At 36.0% G+C, this 13,727-nt stretch overlaps 1 protein-coding gene across 1 annotated transcript in view; it reads right to left on the bottom strand.

Moving 5' to 3' along the window:
- LOC145296936 (choline transporter-like protein 1) overlaps positions 1-13,727 on the bottom strand; it is a 183,478-nt gene that overhangs the window by 15,409 nt on the left and 154,342 nt on the right. Inside the window, 3 exon segments of the mRNA XM_080143140.1 lie at positions 3,779-3,894; positions 5,704-5,844; positions 11,317-11,482. Of these exon segments, the coding sequence (XP_079999266.1) occupies positions 3,779-3,894; positions 5,704-5,844; positions 11,317-11,482 (423 nt within the window).

The following is a 13,727-nucleotide window of genomic DNA, read 5'->3' as shown; positions in this document are numbered from 1 at the left end:
TCACCGTTTGTTCATTTTCACCAGAATTTGACGTCCCCTGAGGACTTTGGAGGTTAAATGGGGGGGGGATGCTTAATTTAGTAATTTTTTTATGCCTCACGGGGGGGGGGACCATGCATGCTTCAGTTGTTTATATTTACTGTTGTAGCAGAATGCAGATGCATGCAAATGCATATGAATTGATGTCACTGTAAGGAAAAAGACTATAAAATGGAGAGAGAGAGAGAGCATTAGAGAAAACGATCACGTGAGAGACGTCATAGTTGTAATGAGAAGTCACGCGTGACGGGAGAATGAGGAAATAAACGTAGTTGTGTAATGTTATGACCCTTTAGGCTGTGATCATAGCATAGTATCTGTTAACTGTGGCAAGTGGGGTCAATGGTCAAAACATTGTTATTGTATTCTTATTGATTTGAGCGACGGATGGTCGCTGGATCAGTTATTATGATTAGAAGAATAAACAATTAAATTGGGGAAGAGATGATTGACGTGTGAATCGCAAAAGGAATGTGAAAATAGATGTAAACATTATTTTTGGGTTTTGAATAAACAAATAACTAGTTGTGGACATTACGTTGGTCTGAGACACATGATTAGGTGACGTAAGAGAACACGTGATGTAGTTAGTTTTGGAGAGAGGCAGAGAGTTGAGAATTGACCACCAGAGCGGACAGACCTCTAGACAGGGGTGGACAGACAGCTAGGAGCAGGCTGTAAGAACAGAAAATGTAGACGAACTGCAGATCCTGTGAAAACCATTTGAGACAACTGTAATAAATTTATATTATAAAAATATAAAGAGTTGTTTTAATGGTTTCACAAATAAGAACAGATGTCTCAATTGGATGGTGCTGATCGCTTCATGGTTCGTCACGGAACAGCGGGAAGATACAAAAGAACTCTTCAAGAAAAAAAAAAGGTATGAAGCATATATTATTCTTCTTACATATGAACAGTAAAAATATCCCGTGTGATAAGTCTGATACAACATGACTCTGTTTACACGTCAATATCATGTCCTCCTGGCTAAACAACATACATACGATTTATGTTTATTATCTGTCTGTTAAAAGAACAATATCTTACATCCACTAGATAACACATGAGACGTTTTAATATATCATCTCCTCTAATATAAACCAATATACAACAGTTGTTACAAGAAAAAGTGAGTTGAGTCATTACTTGCAACGTAGACTGCATATGTGTTGGGTCTATCTTTCTTCCTATTCACGGTTATTTTGTTGTCGTTAATTTACTTTCGTTCTCAGCCTACATGACATTTTCTAATAATCATCATGGCATATGTGTTGGGTTTACATGTGTAATGTTATACTATTAAATCAAAAATTTATCTTATTTTTGCTAAGTAAAATTTATTTTATATATTAATCAAATTTTTTTTATATTAAATTTTTTTATATTAATCAAATTTATTTTTTTGCTAATAAATATTCATTTTTATATTAATCAAATACTTTTAATATAAAAAATAAAAATTTGATCAATCAAATATTAATTTTTTATATCAAGCAAATATTAATTTTTTATATCAAGCAAATATTAATTTTATTTATTTTTACTCATGTATATGGGGATATGTATAGGACGCTGAGTGTCCCTGTGTTGCCGATGCGCAGAGATTATCACACACATCCTTACAGACTATCTCCTAAGCAAGGCATGTGACACTTAACTTGAGTGACACCTCGGACACTGCCTGATGATGGATCTCAAGATGGAGTGAAACATTATGATGACGATGAGCTAGGAGTAATTTTTTTTAAAAACGGAAATTGCTCCAGACAAGGCATGAAACAAATGGATGTAAGGAAAAAAAAAAAAAAAAAAAATCTATATATCTATAAAAGTGAACGTACCTGTGTGTGTATCTGTGTGTGTGTGCGCGTCTGTGTACATTTCCTTATGCAATAACTGTCAATTTTTAGTCTACAGACTCAAAATTTGGTATACAGGGTATTGAGATTTGGGAAAATCTATGTGATTGGTTTTTGAACAGAAATTTGGCTGTTAAGGGGTGAAAGTTCAACGATTTGACCTTTGAGAACTCTACCAAACTCCTCCAACAATTTTGGGTCTAAACACTTGAAATTTTAGATATAGGTTCCTTGGACATGGATCTAACTTGATTTGAGCCCAAAACAATAAATGTTAAAGGGTCATAATAGGAGTTAAAGTTAAAATAATTGACCGTTTTTTTTGTTTTGTTTTTTGCTCAGCATACACCTCCAAACACCCGGGCAACGCCGGGCACCCATGCTAGTAAATAAATAAAACTACTTCAAGGTCGAAAACTTACTAATAAGTGTTAGATGGAATATCTTCTGACCCAGAAAACAGCTATTCTTTCCTCTTTGTCAGAAACATGGCTCATGGAATATGAGGACTAAAGGATAAATAAGGAAAGTGAGAGTTACGCAGCTGCCAAAAGTATATGCAAAATTCTATTCATTCTATGTTGAGGAATTGCACTGCATCGCAGAAATGAGGAAATTGCAATTTCTGGAATATTTATAAAAATATAGTGAACAATAAACAATTCCCCCCGACTTTCCAACCACTATGAAATCACTTCTATGGCAACAGGTAAGGCTGAATTGCTTACTTAGCGGTTCATCGTAAACTCAACCTTGGATGATGATTGGTTTTTCATTCGTTTTATCGTCACTTTTCCATGATCTGCTCTGAACTATGACTTAAATTCAACTGTGTCAAACTGTAACGCTGTCTTTAACCATCACAAACCAGAGACAACCCATAAACTCTCCCTGTCAAACTGTCGTCCCCTTAAGTAATTCAATTAACCAAATTTCCACTACTAACGATTGCTACGATATTGTCCCATTGATTACTGTACACTTGTCAACCCTTATCCTTGAGTGACCTCTGGGCCTTGATAAGTGGTGACTCCTATGTAAAAAAAAAAAAAAAAAAAAATTTCTTTAAGTGATGTTGTCTATAGTAACAACACTAAGTTGGATATTACACCAGAATAGATTAATTTTTGTCCTGGAATCTGGTAATACCAATAGATAGATATACTATAACATTTAGTTCTCAACTTTTTTACTAACGCTTGAGAGGTGAAGGAGTTGGAATATGTATATCATAGAAATCGTTAGCCCCAGAAAGGGGGCCCACTTGATTTTTGAGAAGTTCAATCGAAGTAAAATGAAACAAAGAGAAAATTATCTGAAATTTTGCAATTTAATAAAATATACAATATGCAAATATCATTTGTATCATTTGGATTCTTCAGACCACTGTTTTCATCTAGAGTGTCATTTTCACATTTCGGTCGATGTAATCGCCAACCTTCTTCAAGTGTATCTTGTCGAACTCTGGAATTTGCACAGAATTTTGAACTGAACCCTTTATTTAATCCAAAGAAATAGCATGCTCTCGTCCTGTCAGCCATGACAGGGTAGAAGTTCTTAGTAATTTGCAGTTATACTTTTTAGTATCGTCTGTACAAAGGATTGAACCTTCAAACCTCCAGAACTGAATTTTACTAAGTACGGTAGTAATCCGAAGAATCCGAATATATCAATCAAAAAAAATAAATAAATAAAAAATAAAATAAAATAAAATAAAAAATAAATAAAAAAATAAAAAAAAATTAAAAAAAAATCAATCCTCATCTCAAAAATTCAGAAGAGTAATGCAAATTTATTTTTTTTCGAGCCCCATTATTATCTGTTATGTATGTACTTCTTAAATTTGATAATTTTTAGCAAAAAGGTTTTACACTCACCAACAATTGTATAGGCATTGGCGTTCAGAAATTTCAAGCAACATTCCAAACACCAGAGACAACAGGTACAACATTTTATGGCAAAACGAGCAAAATCGTTTTCTGCGCCTTTCAACCTAAAAGAGAAATAATTTAAAATGAGAGTTAGCATACTTGTCGTATTAAAATAAAAATTGCATGCAAGTGTCCGTAAAGTCTGGAGAGAAAAAAAAAAAATTAAAAAAAAAAAAAAAATCAGTTCGGATTTACTTTTTATAATTTTTTTTTTATTATTACATTTTTTTAATTATTATTACATTTTTTTAATTATTATTACATTTTCACCCCAAACAAAGCATAATGCCACGTGGATGTATGGGGCTACTATCAGAGACATAACTTGCAGGGATACTATGAAGGAGTTGAGCAGTAAGATGTCTGTTTACATTACACTTGAACAAGCCGTGCGCGTGTAGTCCCCCTCTGGTGCTGCATGTGAGATGACGCCACAAAAAAATAGTGAAGAAATGAATGTGAGAAATGTGAAGGGCCAATGTTGCTTTAACATTTTTGCCAAGTTTCAGAAAAATCTAATGGATGGGGAAACTTGTGGGGTAAAAAGTGTCATTTTTTTGCAATTTTGGGGCATCTGTAACCCCTTTTGAGTTCCTGGGAACGCTGAATCCCAGTGAAAATGGACAAACGGTGCAGTTTCACACCATAAGACATGTATATTTAAATTCAGCACCATGGAAAACCACTATATAGACATACATATCAAGTTTTGGTGTAATATAAAAAAAGAGCTCCAAAAGGGCATGTTTTTTTTTTTAGCCCTAAAAGTCCCAGAGGGATGCAAACCAGAATTTTATACAGTGATCACCACTTATCAAGGCCCGGAAGCCACTCAGGGATAAGGGTTATTGCAAGTACATTACGTTAGTGTGGAGATTTGATGAAGTGTTTACTTAAGGGGGCGGTTCATTAGGAAATTGTTAACATTGGACTTGAAGACATCCAAGTTGTAGTCTGGTGGGAAGCAGGCAGACGGAACAGAGTTCCACAGGTGTGCAGTTCTAAGAAAGAAGCTTTGTTCATGGAATCTGCGTTTTGATTTAGGCACAGATATAGAGTGGGAGAAATTTTTCACAGTGGATTCAGCTAGGCGGGTGTTTTTCGTGAAAGATTGGTGAGGGGGGGACCAGAGATTGGAGTTCAGACGAGCACCTGCTATGGTGTCACATACACATCCAGAGTCCAACTGATAGTTTTTTTTGTTTTTTTAACTTGTAAGCTCATGTTCATCCCTTGGTAGCTACCAATGTGAGAGATGCCAACATGGCCAATAGTGATGAGACAAATTCAATACTTTTCTGATTCCGATAGATACAGTTACTGATTCTGTTCTAAATTCCTGATTCCGATACAATTACTGATTCTATTTAAATTTCTAAATATAGAGAGGTTTTTGTTGGAGGAAGGGGAGGAGGTCGGATTACCACGAAAAATCCATGTAAACTGTCCATATATTTTTGCAAATTTTAAAATACACTTATGGGTGTGACCTATGGAGTCAAGTTTCACCGGTAGTTTAAAAATCAATAGATATTTATCATTTCATTATTAATGAGTTGTAGAAAATTAAGTTTTAAACAAAAACAAAGAAATAAAAACGATAAAAAAATTTTTTTAAAATGAGTTGGGCATCGGAAAACAGGCACAACATTTTTCAATTCCAATACCGATACCCCCCCCCCCTCCACCCCAAAATTCCAATTTTCAATTCCAGATTCTGATTAATCATTTGAACACTAACTACCAATATGAGAGATAACAGAATAGGTGAAAGAAGAGAAAACCATAGAAACACTATTGGGGCATGTGTTTGTTGTCGAACAAGGGGACACATGGTGACTCAGTAGTAAATAAAAGAAAAATTCACTTACTTTTTGTCGAGGTACATGAGAATCATCCGTGGTAGTTTCACTATCGTGATAATAAAGCTGCCGAACGCTGCGGTGCCAAGATGGTAAATCATTACATGGAAACTGGCTCTTGGAACTGTACATGTCAAAGTGCTCTTATCACTGTAAAGAAAAGGGAAAAGAAAAGAGGCTCACTAGCAAAACAACACAAGTGCCGTGAGTACACGTTTGTTGGAAACGACGTGTGTGAATAGTCTGTTTAACCGTTTGTGAAACATTACAACATATAAATCCAAGTGATAATCAGTCGTAGTGTTGGAAAGTCCTGACAACTGACTTTTCTACATTCATTTTTGTGACATAAACAAAAATTATGAAGACGAAAAATAATATATGCACAAATTATGAAGCTTCATCTCAAAGAATTTACAAAAAAAAAAAAAAAAAAATACCACTTGATACGGACCTGACAATGGAAGACCAGATAAGAACACAAAATGAAATTTATAAGACCATAAAATCCAACCTTGATTGCTCTTCAGGGGCAATGGCGCAGTGGATAGAGGCGTTGAGCCTCTACAGTTCCAGGTAAGTATTGTCTGAAGATAATGGTTTAAATCCTATCCAAAGAAGGCCAGAGGATTCGTTGGCCAAAACATGGTGAGACAACAACTATGGAAGGCGGTAATTACTGGGGATACAGTTACAAGACTTAGCATTCCTATCCCATTGCGGTTAATCATCTGAAGAAGGCCAGAGGATGAGTTGGCCGAAACGTAGTGAAATGATAATTATGGAAGGCAGTAATTACTGGATACAGTCACAAGGTTCAGCATTTCTATCCCATTGCAGTTGACCACCTGAAGAAGGCCAAAGGAGGAGTTGGTCGAAACGTGGTGAAACAACAACAATTATGAAGATGAGGATAACAGTCAACAAAAGAATAAATACACAAATTATGAAGCCTCATCTCAAAGAAAAAAAAAAAAAAAATAACCTTTCTACCTCAACTGTTCTACATCTATCAACCCAAGAACTCTCATCCAGTCTTTCATGTTTCTTGTTCTTCATGCATCTTCCTATAATATCTAGAATTAATCTTCCTCTGATGTCATCAGATCTAAGCCTGTCTTTAAGACTCATATGACATCCATTGTATCATTCTCATTTCAGTTCTCTTCATGCAACGCATGTCCTCAACCCTCATTGACCAGGTTTCATTTCCAATGTAAACATGCCAGATAGACTCTTCTCTTGATTGACAGTGGCAATATTCATCTTATTAGTAATGGCAGAAGTTCCCTAGACTTGTTTCACCCGCTTAACTTTTGCAATAACACTAGCACCTGCTCCTCCTTGTGGTCCAATAGTATCACCAAGGTAACAAGACTTCCCACCAATCTCAATTTGCCATCTTTCTCCACATCTGAGCTGTCATCCATCTCCATTGTCTTACACTTCTTGCACCCAAATTGATTATCGTGCTTCAACCAACCAGTAATTTCACTGCACTTTATGTACACAACAAAAAAAAAGTGCATTTCTTCTGTACACAATGTTAAGTACCACTTAAAAAAAATGAGTTGCACTCAACTCCATTTTCGTAAACTGAGCCGATGAACTTTCCTTTTTTTCCAACACTACAATCACCGATTATCACTAGGGCTGTGACTACAGCATATTCTTTTCATTGTTTTGACTCTAGTATATATCCGACACAGTTAGACACAGTTAATCAACTGAGAACCACATCACCCTATATAAAAGCACAATAAGATATCAACGGATACACACTCGAGAGTCAAAACAATGAAAAGAATATGCTGCTGTCCTAGTCCTAATCACCACTCTTGGTTTACACTTGTAACGCAGTCATTTAGTCGTTAAATGTCAACACCCAGGACCCACACGTATGCAGACAGTCGCAAAAAAAAAAAAAAAAAAAAAAAATTTGAGTCGCTTTTATTTCAGTTGAAACAGACATTTATAGATATTTTCAGAACAACGTCCTGTCTCTTGTTCAAAAGTTTTATCGTACTCCAACATGTTTAACAAGACCCTGCCATGCTGACGATGTGGTACTCTGTCCTTGTCCAGCAATGTTTAGGAGACATCTTCCCCTGTTCAGGTCATATGTATAACACGTCTTTTCCTGTTCTTCTCGGGCCACATCTTTTTTTTTTTTTTTATTATAATCTTTTCCTGTCCTTCCTCACTACAACGTCACCTCACACACGGCCTGGGCATTTGCATATGTTGGCTTTCATACAGCTGCTGCTGCTATACGCACGTCCGTGTGCTGTTACACACTAAGGCCATCAGAGAACCTCTCGTTTTCAAAAGTTTTCTCAAAATCCACAAAAGCAAAATACAAGTTTCAGAATAAATGTGGCACAAATTATACTTTGCCCTGGCGTAACACTGCATTTCATCTATGCTCATCTAATTTGCTGTTCAATTATTCTTTCAACCAATTTCAGGACCCAATTCATCAACTTTAAGCCTCTGTAATTTACTTAGTGCTTCCATTTTTTTTTTTTTTTTTTTTTTTTACACAAGGTAGTCACCACTTACCAAGGCCCGGAAGCCACTCGGGGATAAGGGTTATTGCATGTACAGTAATCAGTGGAATAGTATCGTAGTAATCGTTAATATTGGAGATTTGATAAAGTGTCTTAAGGGGACGGTTCACTAAGAATTTGTTTATGTTGGACTTGAAGACATCCAAGTTGTAGTCAGGTGGGAAACAGGCAAACGGAAGAGAGTTCCACAGGCATGCACTTCTAAGAAAGAAGCTTTGTTCATGGAATCTACGTTTTGGTTTTGGCACAGATAAAGAGTCGAGAAAATTACTAACAATGGTTTCAGCTAGACGGGTGTTTTTCGTGAAAGATTGGTGAGGGGGGACCAGAGATTGGAGCGCAGACGAGCATTTGGCATGGAAGTACCGATAAAACAAGGACAGGCTCGCAACATCTCTCCTGTGGGAGAGAGGTCGCAGGGAAGAGAAGAGGGCATCGCCCACTAAGCCTATTTTGTACTCTGTCAAGGCAGGATATGCTCAGATTTGTTAAGCACCTGCAGACATCAACATCTGTGACAGTGGCCGAGGGTATTCCAACCTTCATCTTAAGTACAGCTTCCCATACTATTTCTTTCTTGATTCTTATAGTTGCACAAGTGTTAAAAAAAAAAAAAAAAAAAAAAAAGTTTTGTTTAATCTTATTTTTTTCCTATCAATATTTAATTACAAGTTTTTTTTTACAAGAGATGAGGATTGATAATTTTAATTATTCAAACTACTCTTCTCATCTTGAGTATACTTCTCACATTTCGGTTGATGTAACCTCCAACCTTCTTCAGGTGTATCTTGTCAAACTCAGAAATCTTTCTGCCAAACTCTGGAATCTGCACAGAATTTCAAACAGAAACCTTTATTTAATCCATGGAGACAGCATGCTCGTGTTCCGTCAACCATGGCCAAGTAGAAGTCTTAAGTAATTTTCACTTGTATACTTAGTATTACCCACACTGAGGATTGAACCTTCTGACAATTTTTTTTTTTTTTTTTTTTTTTTTTTTTTTTACTTGGGATTCATCACTTATCAAGGTCCGAATGCCACTTGAGGTTTAATGAATGTAAGGTGGTGTAAATTTGATTATTTAGGAGGACAGCTTAACAGAAATTTGTTTACATTAGATTTGAAGGTTACCATGTTATATTCAACCAGGAAGCATGCCAGCGGAACAGTGTTTCAAAGGTGAGCAGTTCTTGGAAAGAAGCTTTGGTCATGGAATCTGCATTTACATTTAGGCACAGATAGAGAATGGGGAAAAAAATCATACAGTGGTTGTAACTAGTCGAGTGGTTTTGTGGAAGTTTGGCAAGGGGCGGGGACCATAGATTGGAGTTCAGTCGAGCACTTGCCACGAAAATAGCGATAGAACAAAGACAGGCTTGCGACATATCTTCTGTGGGAAGGAGGTTGCAGGAAGAGCATCACCTACTAGGTTTCAAAGCTGGTTTTGAATATCAAGACAGGATAGGGTGTGCCGAGCAACTTTTGCCCAGATGTGGAAACAGCACTCCATTTTAGGATATATTTAGCTCTTATATAGATAGAGGATTGCAGCGGCAAGGAGATACTTAGTGGAGCAGTAGAGTGATTCAACCATTTTATCAGCGATCTTGTCAACAGATTTTAGGTATGTGTTCCATTTCAGATCAGGAGTGAAGGTCAGTTCCAGAAGGTTGTCAAGACATGGGGCTTCCCCAAGACAAGAACTATTCATTTCAATTGGGTATTGTTGAGGATCAGAGCGATTATGATGAAAGGAGAGAAGCTTGGTTTTCAATGCATTAAAATTAACCAGTTTTACTTAAAACTGAATTTTACATATTACTTTACTTGTTAAACCACAGGTCAACAGCAAGGTCCTTGGGACAAGATCAAAGTGTAGTATCTGTTCTTCAGATGCTGCACTTCAATTTCTTGTTCTGTCAGTGGAGGAGAAATCCTTCACGACTGAGACAATTTTTATTTTTGTTCCTTTTCTCCACGTTAAAAAACGACCCTGGTGTCTAACTGTCCCGTGGGGAGGCATTGTAAATAGGAACAGCAAGATTTCCAAGTTAGACAGAAACGTTCCCGTTCGACATGAGACACCTGAAGAAGGCCAGATTTTACATCGGTCGAAACATTGTGAAAATAACACAAGATGAGAACAATAGTCAAAATGATTTAAATAATACAAACAGGACATTCCTTGTAGTTAATATACCAAGATTCAAATTCACAAGCTTCGATGTATCTTAAGATATTTTCTTTGCACAACTAAAAATAAGTTTTTACTTTTATGTCATTATATATAAAATTAAAAGAGACTAATTATTTTGTCATCTAATTCACATATGTACATTAGTTGGCCAAGTTGAAAAAAAGTCACATTTTCTCTAAATGCTCATGAAGAAATGAAGAAACATGGGTAGCGTATAAGCAAAAGTGATGCTTAATGATTGTAGTGTTGGAAAGCTCTCACAACTGACCCTGCTACCTCAACTGTTTTACATCTATAAATCCAAGAACTCATCTCATTCTGGTTGAATAAACAGAGTGAAATACAGCGGTACTTAAGAGACTTTAATTATAAATTAGAGCTTATTAGAACATTAAATACAGATTTTAAAACATAACTCAATTCTAGAACTAAGATATATTTTAGTATGTATTTTGTATTATTAAAACATATAGAAAAAAGCTTTAGTGAAAACAAACTTTGAAATATTTATTTGCACAAAATATAAAATTACATTATAAACAAATTAGGCACACGACCATTCAAAAGTGGAGGATAATGGGTGTCGTTGCTCATCCTTGGTTTCAAATACTTAAAATTGTCTATCCTACTCTTAACTAGAAATATCTCACTTACCACAATACCACATATACTTCAGGGGCTTTCCTACACAAGATAAACCCAAATTTGAAAAAGTTTTATTGAATTATTTGCAACTGCCGTTTAGTACAATAATAAAATTTAATAACAGATTTTTCCAATTGTGAAAAGAAAAAAAAATTGCCAAAAGTGTTGAAAGACTGTTTGGATATTTAAAAAAATGTCAGTTTTACAAACCGTGTAAAAAACCATGTGGTCACAATTTCAGAGATGACCAACTGCTCGCATGCAATGATGAATTCTGACGTCCAAATGAGGCCAATCACATGGTACCACCAAAAATAAGAGACGAGAATATGGTCTTTATACACAACAAAACCTTCAGGTGTAGAAGCTGGGTTTTCTGAAATATCAAAATAAAAAAAATAGAGAACATTATCATTTTACAGCTATTTTCAAAGCTAAATAATTAATCTTTTCTTTTTTTTTGCATACAATCTATATATTAATACGATAGTGTGCTATTTTGTGTGTCACGCTTACGTCTTTTCTGAGTGACTGTCATTTAATTGTTATGACCTTCCATTTCTTGTCATAAATAATTTTACAAAAAATTCTTAAGTTTTGGTTTTGATTATAGTTGAAGGCACTCAAGTAATCTATTTTTTTATAAATAATTTTACCAAGAATACTTTTTATTTCCATTTTAGTTGAAGAACCTCAAGTTTATATATATATATATATATATATATATATATATATAGAGAGAGAGAGAGAGAGATACACACACACGAGGGGTGTGCAATAAGTAATGCCCCTGACCCACTTCCAGTTGTCTGCTCTAGCTGAAATTTTGCATGTGCAATGATTTATATCTCTCTGGGTTATGTGGCAAATTACAGCTCTGAACTAATTCTGGTTTCTGTTTTACAGATGTTTGAACTGAGTCAGGTGTGAAATGGAGCCTGTTGAATGTCGAGCAGTGATCCGGTTTTTGTATTTGAAAGGATGCACACCACAGGAAACTTTTGATGAATGAAAGAAACTTATAGTGCCGGAAGTCTGTGGAAACAGCTCCCAGACCTGGTCGCCCCCCCCCCTTCTGCCATTGATGAGGCATCTATCCGTCAAGTTGAGGCTGCCATTTCGGAAGATCACCGCATTACTATTCACCAAATAGCCCAAGATGTCAAGATTAGTACAGGGTCTGTGGAAATTATCATTCATGACCATTTGCATATGCATAAGGTGTCTGCCAGATGGATTCCCAGGTTGCTCACACCATTCCAGAAGCGAGAACGCGTTGAGTGCTCGAAGATGAATTTGGAGATGGTCCAAGAAGATGAGTCAAAGTTTTTCAAAAGACTGATTACACAGGATGAAACCTGGGTCCATCATTATGATCCAGAGACCAAACCCCAGTCAATGCAGTGGAAGCACTTGGACTCACCACCTCCAAAGAAGGCCAGGGTGTAGCCCTCCGCTGGCAAGGTCATGCTCACAGTCTTCTGGGACCAGGACGGAGTAGTGATGACAGATTTCCTGGCAAAGGGTACTACAATTACAGGAGCCTATTATGCTTCACTTTTGAGGAAATTAAGGGAAACTATCAAAATCAAGAGGCGGGGCAAGATCAGCAAAGGTACCCTCCTCCTGCAGGACAACGCTCCGGTCCACAACTCGCATGTCGCCAGATCAGAAGCACAGGCGTGTGATTATGAAATCTTCCCCCATCCTCCCTACTCTCTTGACCTTGCACACTGACTTTCACCTTTTCCCAGCCATGAAGTTGTTTTTGAAAGGAAAGCGTTTCCCCAGATGATGCAGCCTTGATTTCTGAAGTCATGTCGTTTGGAGGACCAACCCGGGGTGTTCTACAAAAACGGTCTCCAGAGCTGCATCAAACGATGGGAGATATGCATAACTCTGGGTGGTTCCTATGTAGAGAAAGACTAATAATTGTGCCAAGTTTCGTTGCTCTACTGCTATGGAAAGTGGGTCAGGGGTATTACTTATTGCAAACCCCTCGTGTGTGTGTGCATATATATATATATATTTTTTTTTTTTTGTCATAAGTTTCAGTTTAGATTCAAGCTGATGCACCCAAGTCATATGGATATATTTTTTTTTTATTTATTTATTTATTTTTTTTTAATTCACAACTTTATAATAAGAATCAAGAAAAAATTGACTATAATAATATATACAAAATTTGTATTAATTAAAACATTTAAGTATATTTTACAACCGGGTTACACCGGGCATTGCTGTTAGCTTACATAAATACTTTTGCAGTTTTAACAAAAGAGCTACAATAATATCAGGGTGTATCTATTTATGCTGAACATCCCCAAAATGCCAACATCAATATATTACATATGAAAGAGTCTGTTGTGGAATTTCCACAGGTCTCACTAGTCTACATAAATAAAACAAATATGTCTGTGTGTAAATATTTAAACTCTTAAACTACTGGTCACATTAACACTTAAATTAACAGGAAATAGTAATCCTACATCAAGAATGGTTTATGAGTAAAATCTTTGGGTGGATGGATAATGTGTAGAGAAATATGTTGGCAAATTGAAACACAAAATGTTCATTTCAACTTGCAGATATATTTCTAATAGTTTTACGCATGTGTAAAT

Source organism: Euprymna scolopes, chromosome 17 (genome assembly GCF_053919585.1).
Source record: "Euprymna scolopes isolate OS-2025 chromosome 17, ASM5391958v1, whole genome shotgun sequence".
Lineage (NCBI taxonomy): Eukaryota > Metazoa > Mollusca > Cephalopoda > Sepiida > Sepiolidae > Euprymna > Euprymna scolopes.
Note: the sequence above shows the minus strand (reverse complement) of the source record. Positions and strands in the feature narration are given on the sequence as shown.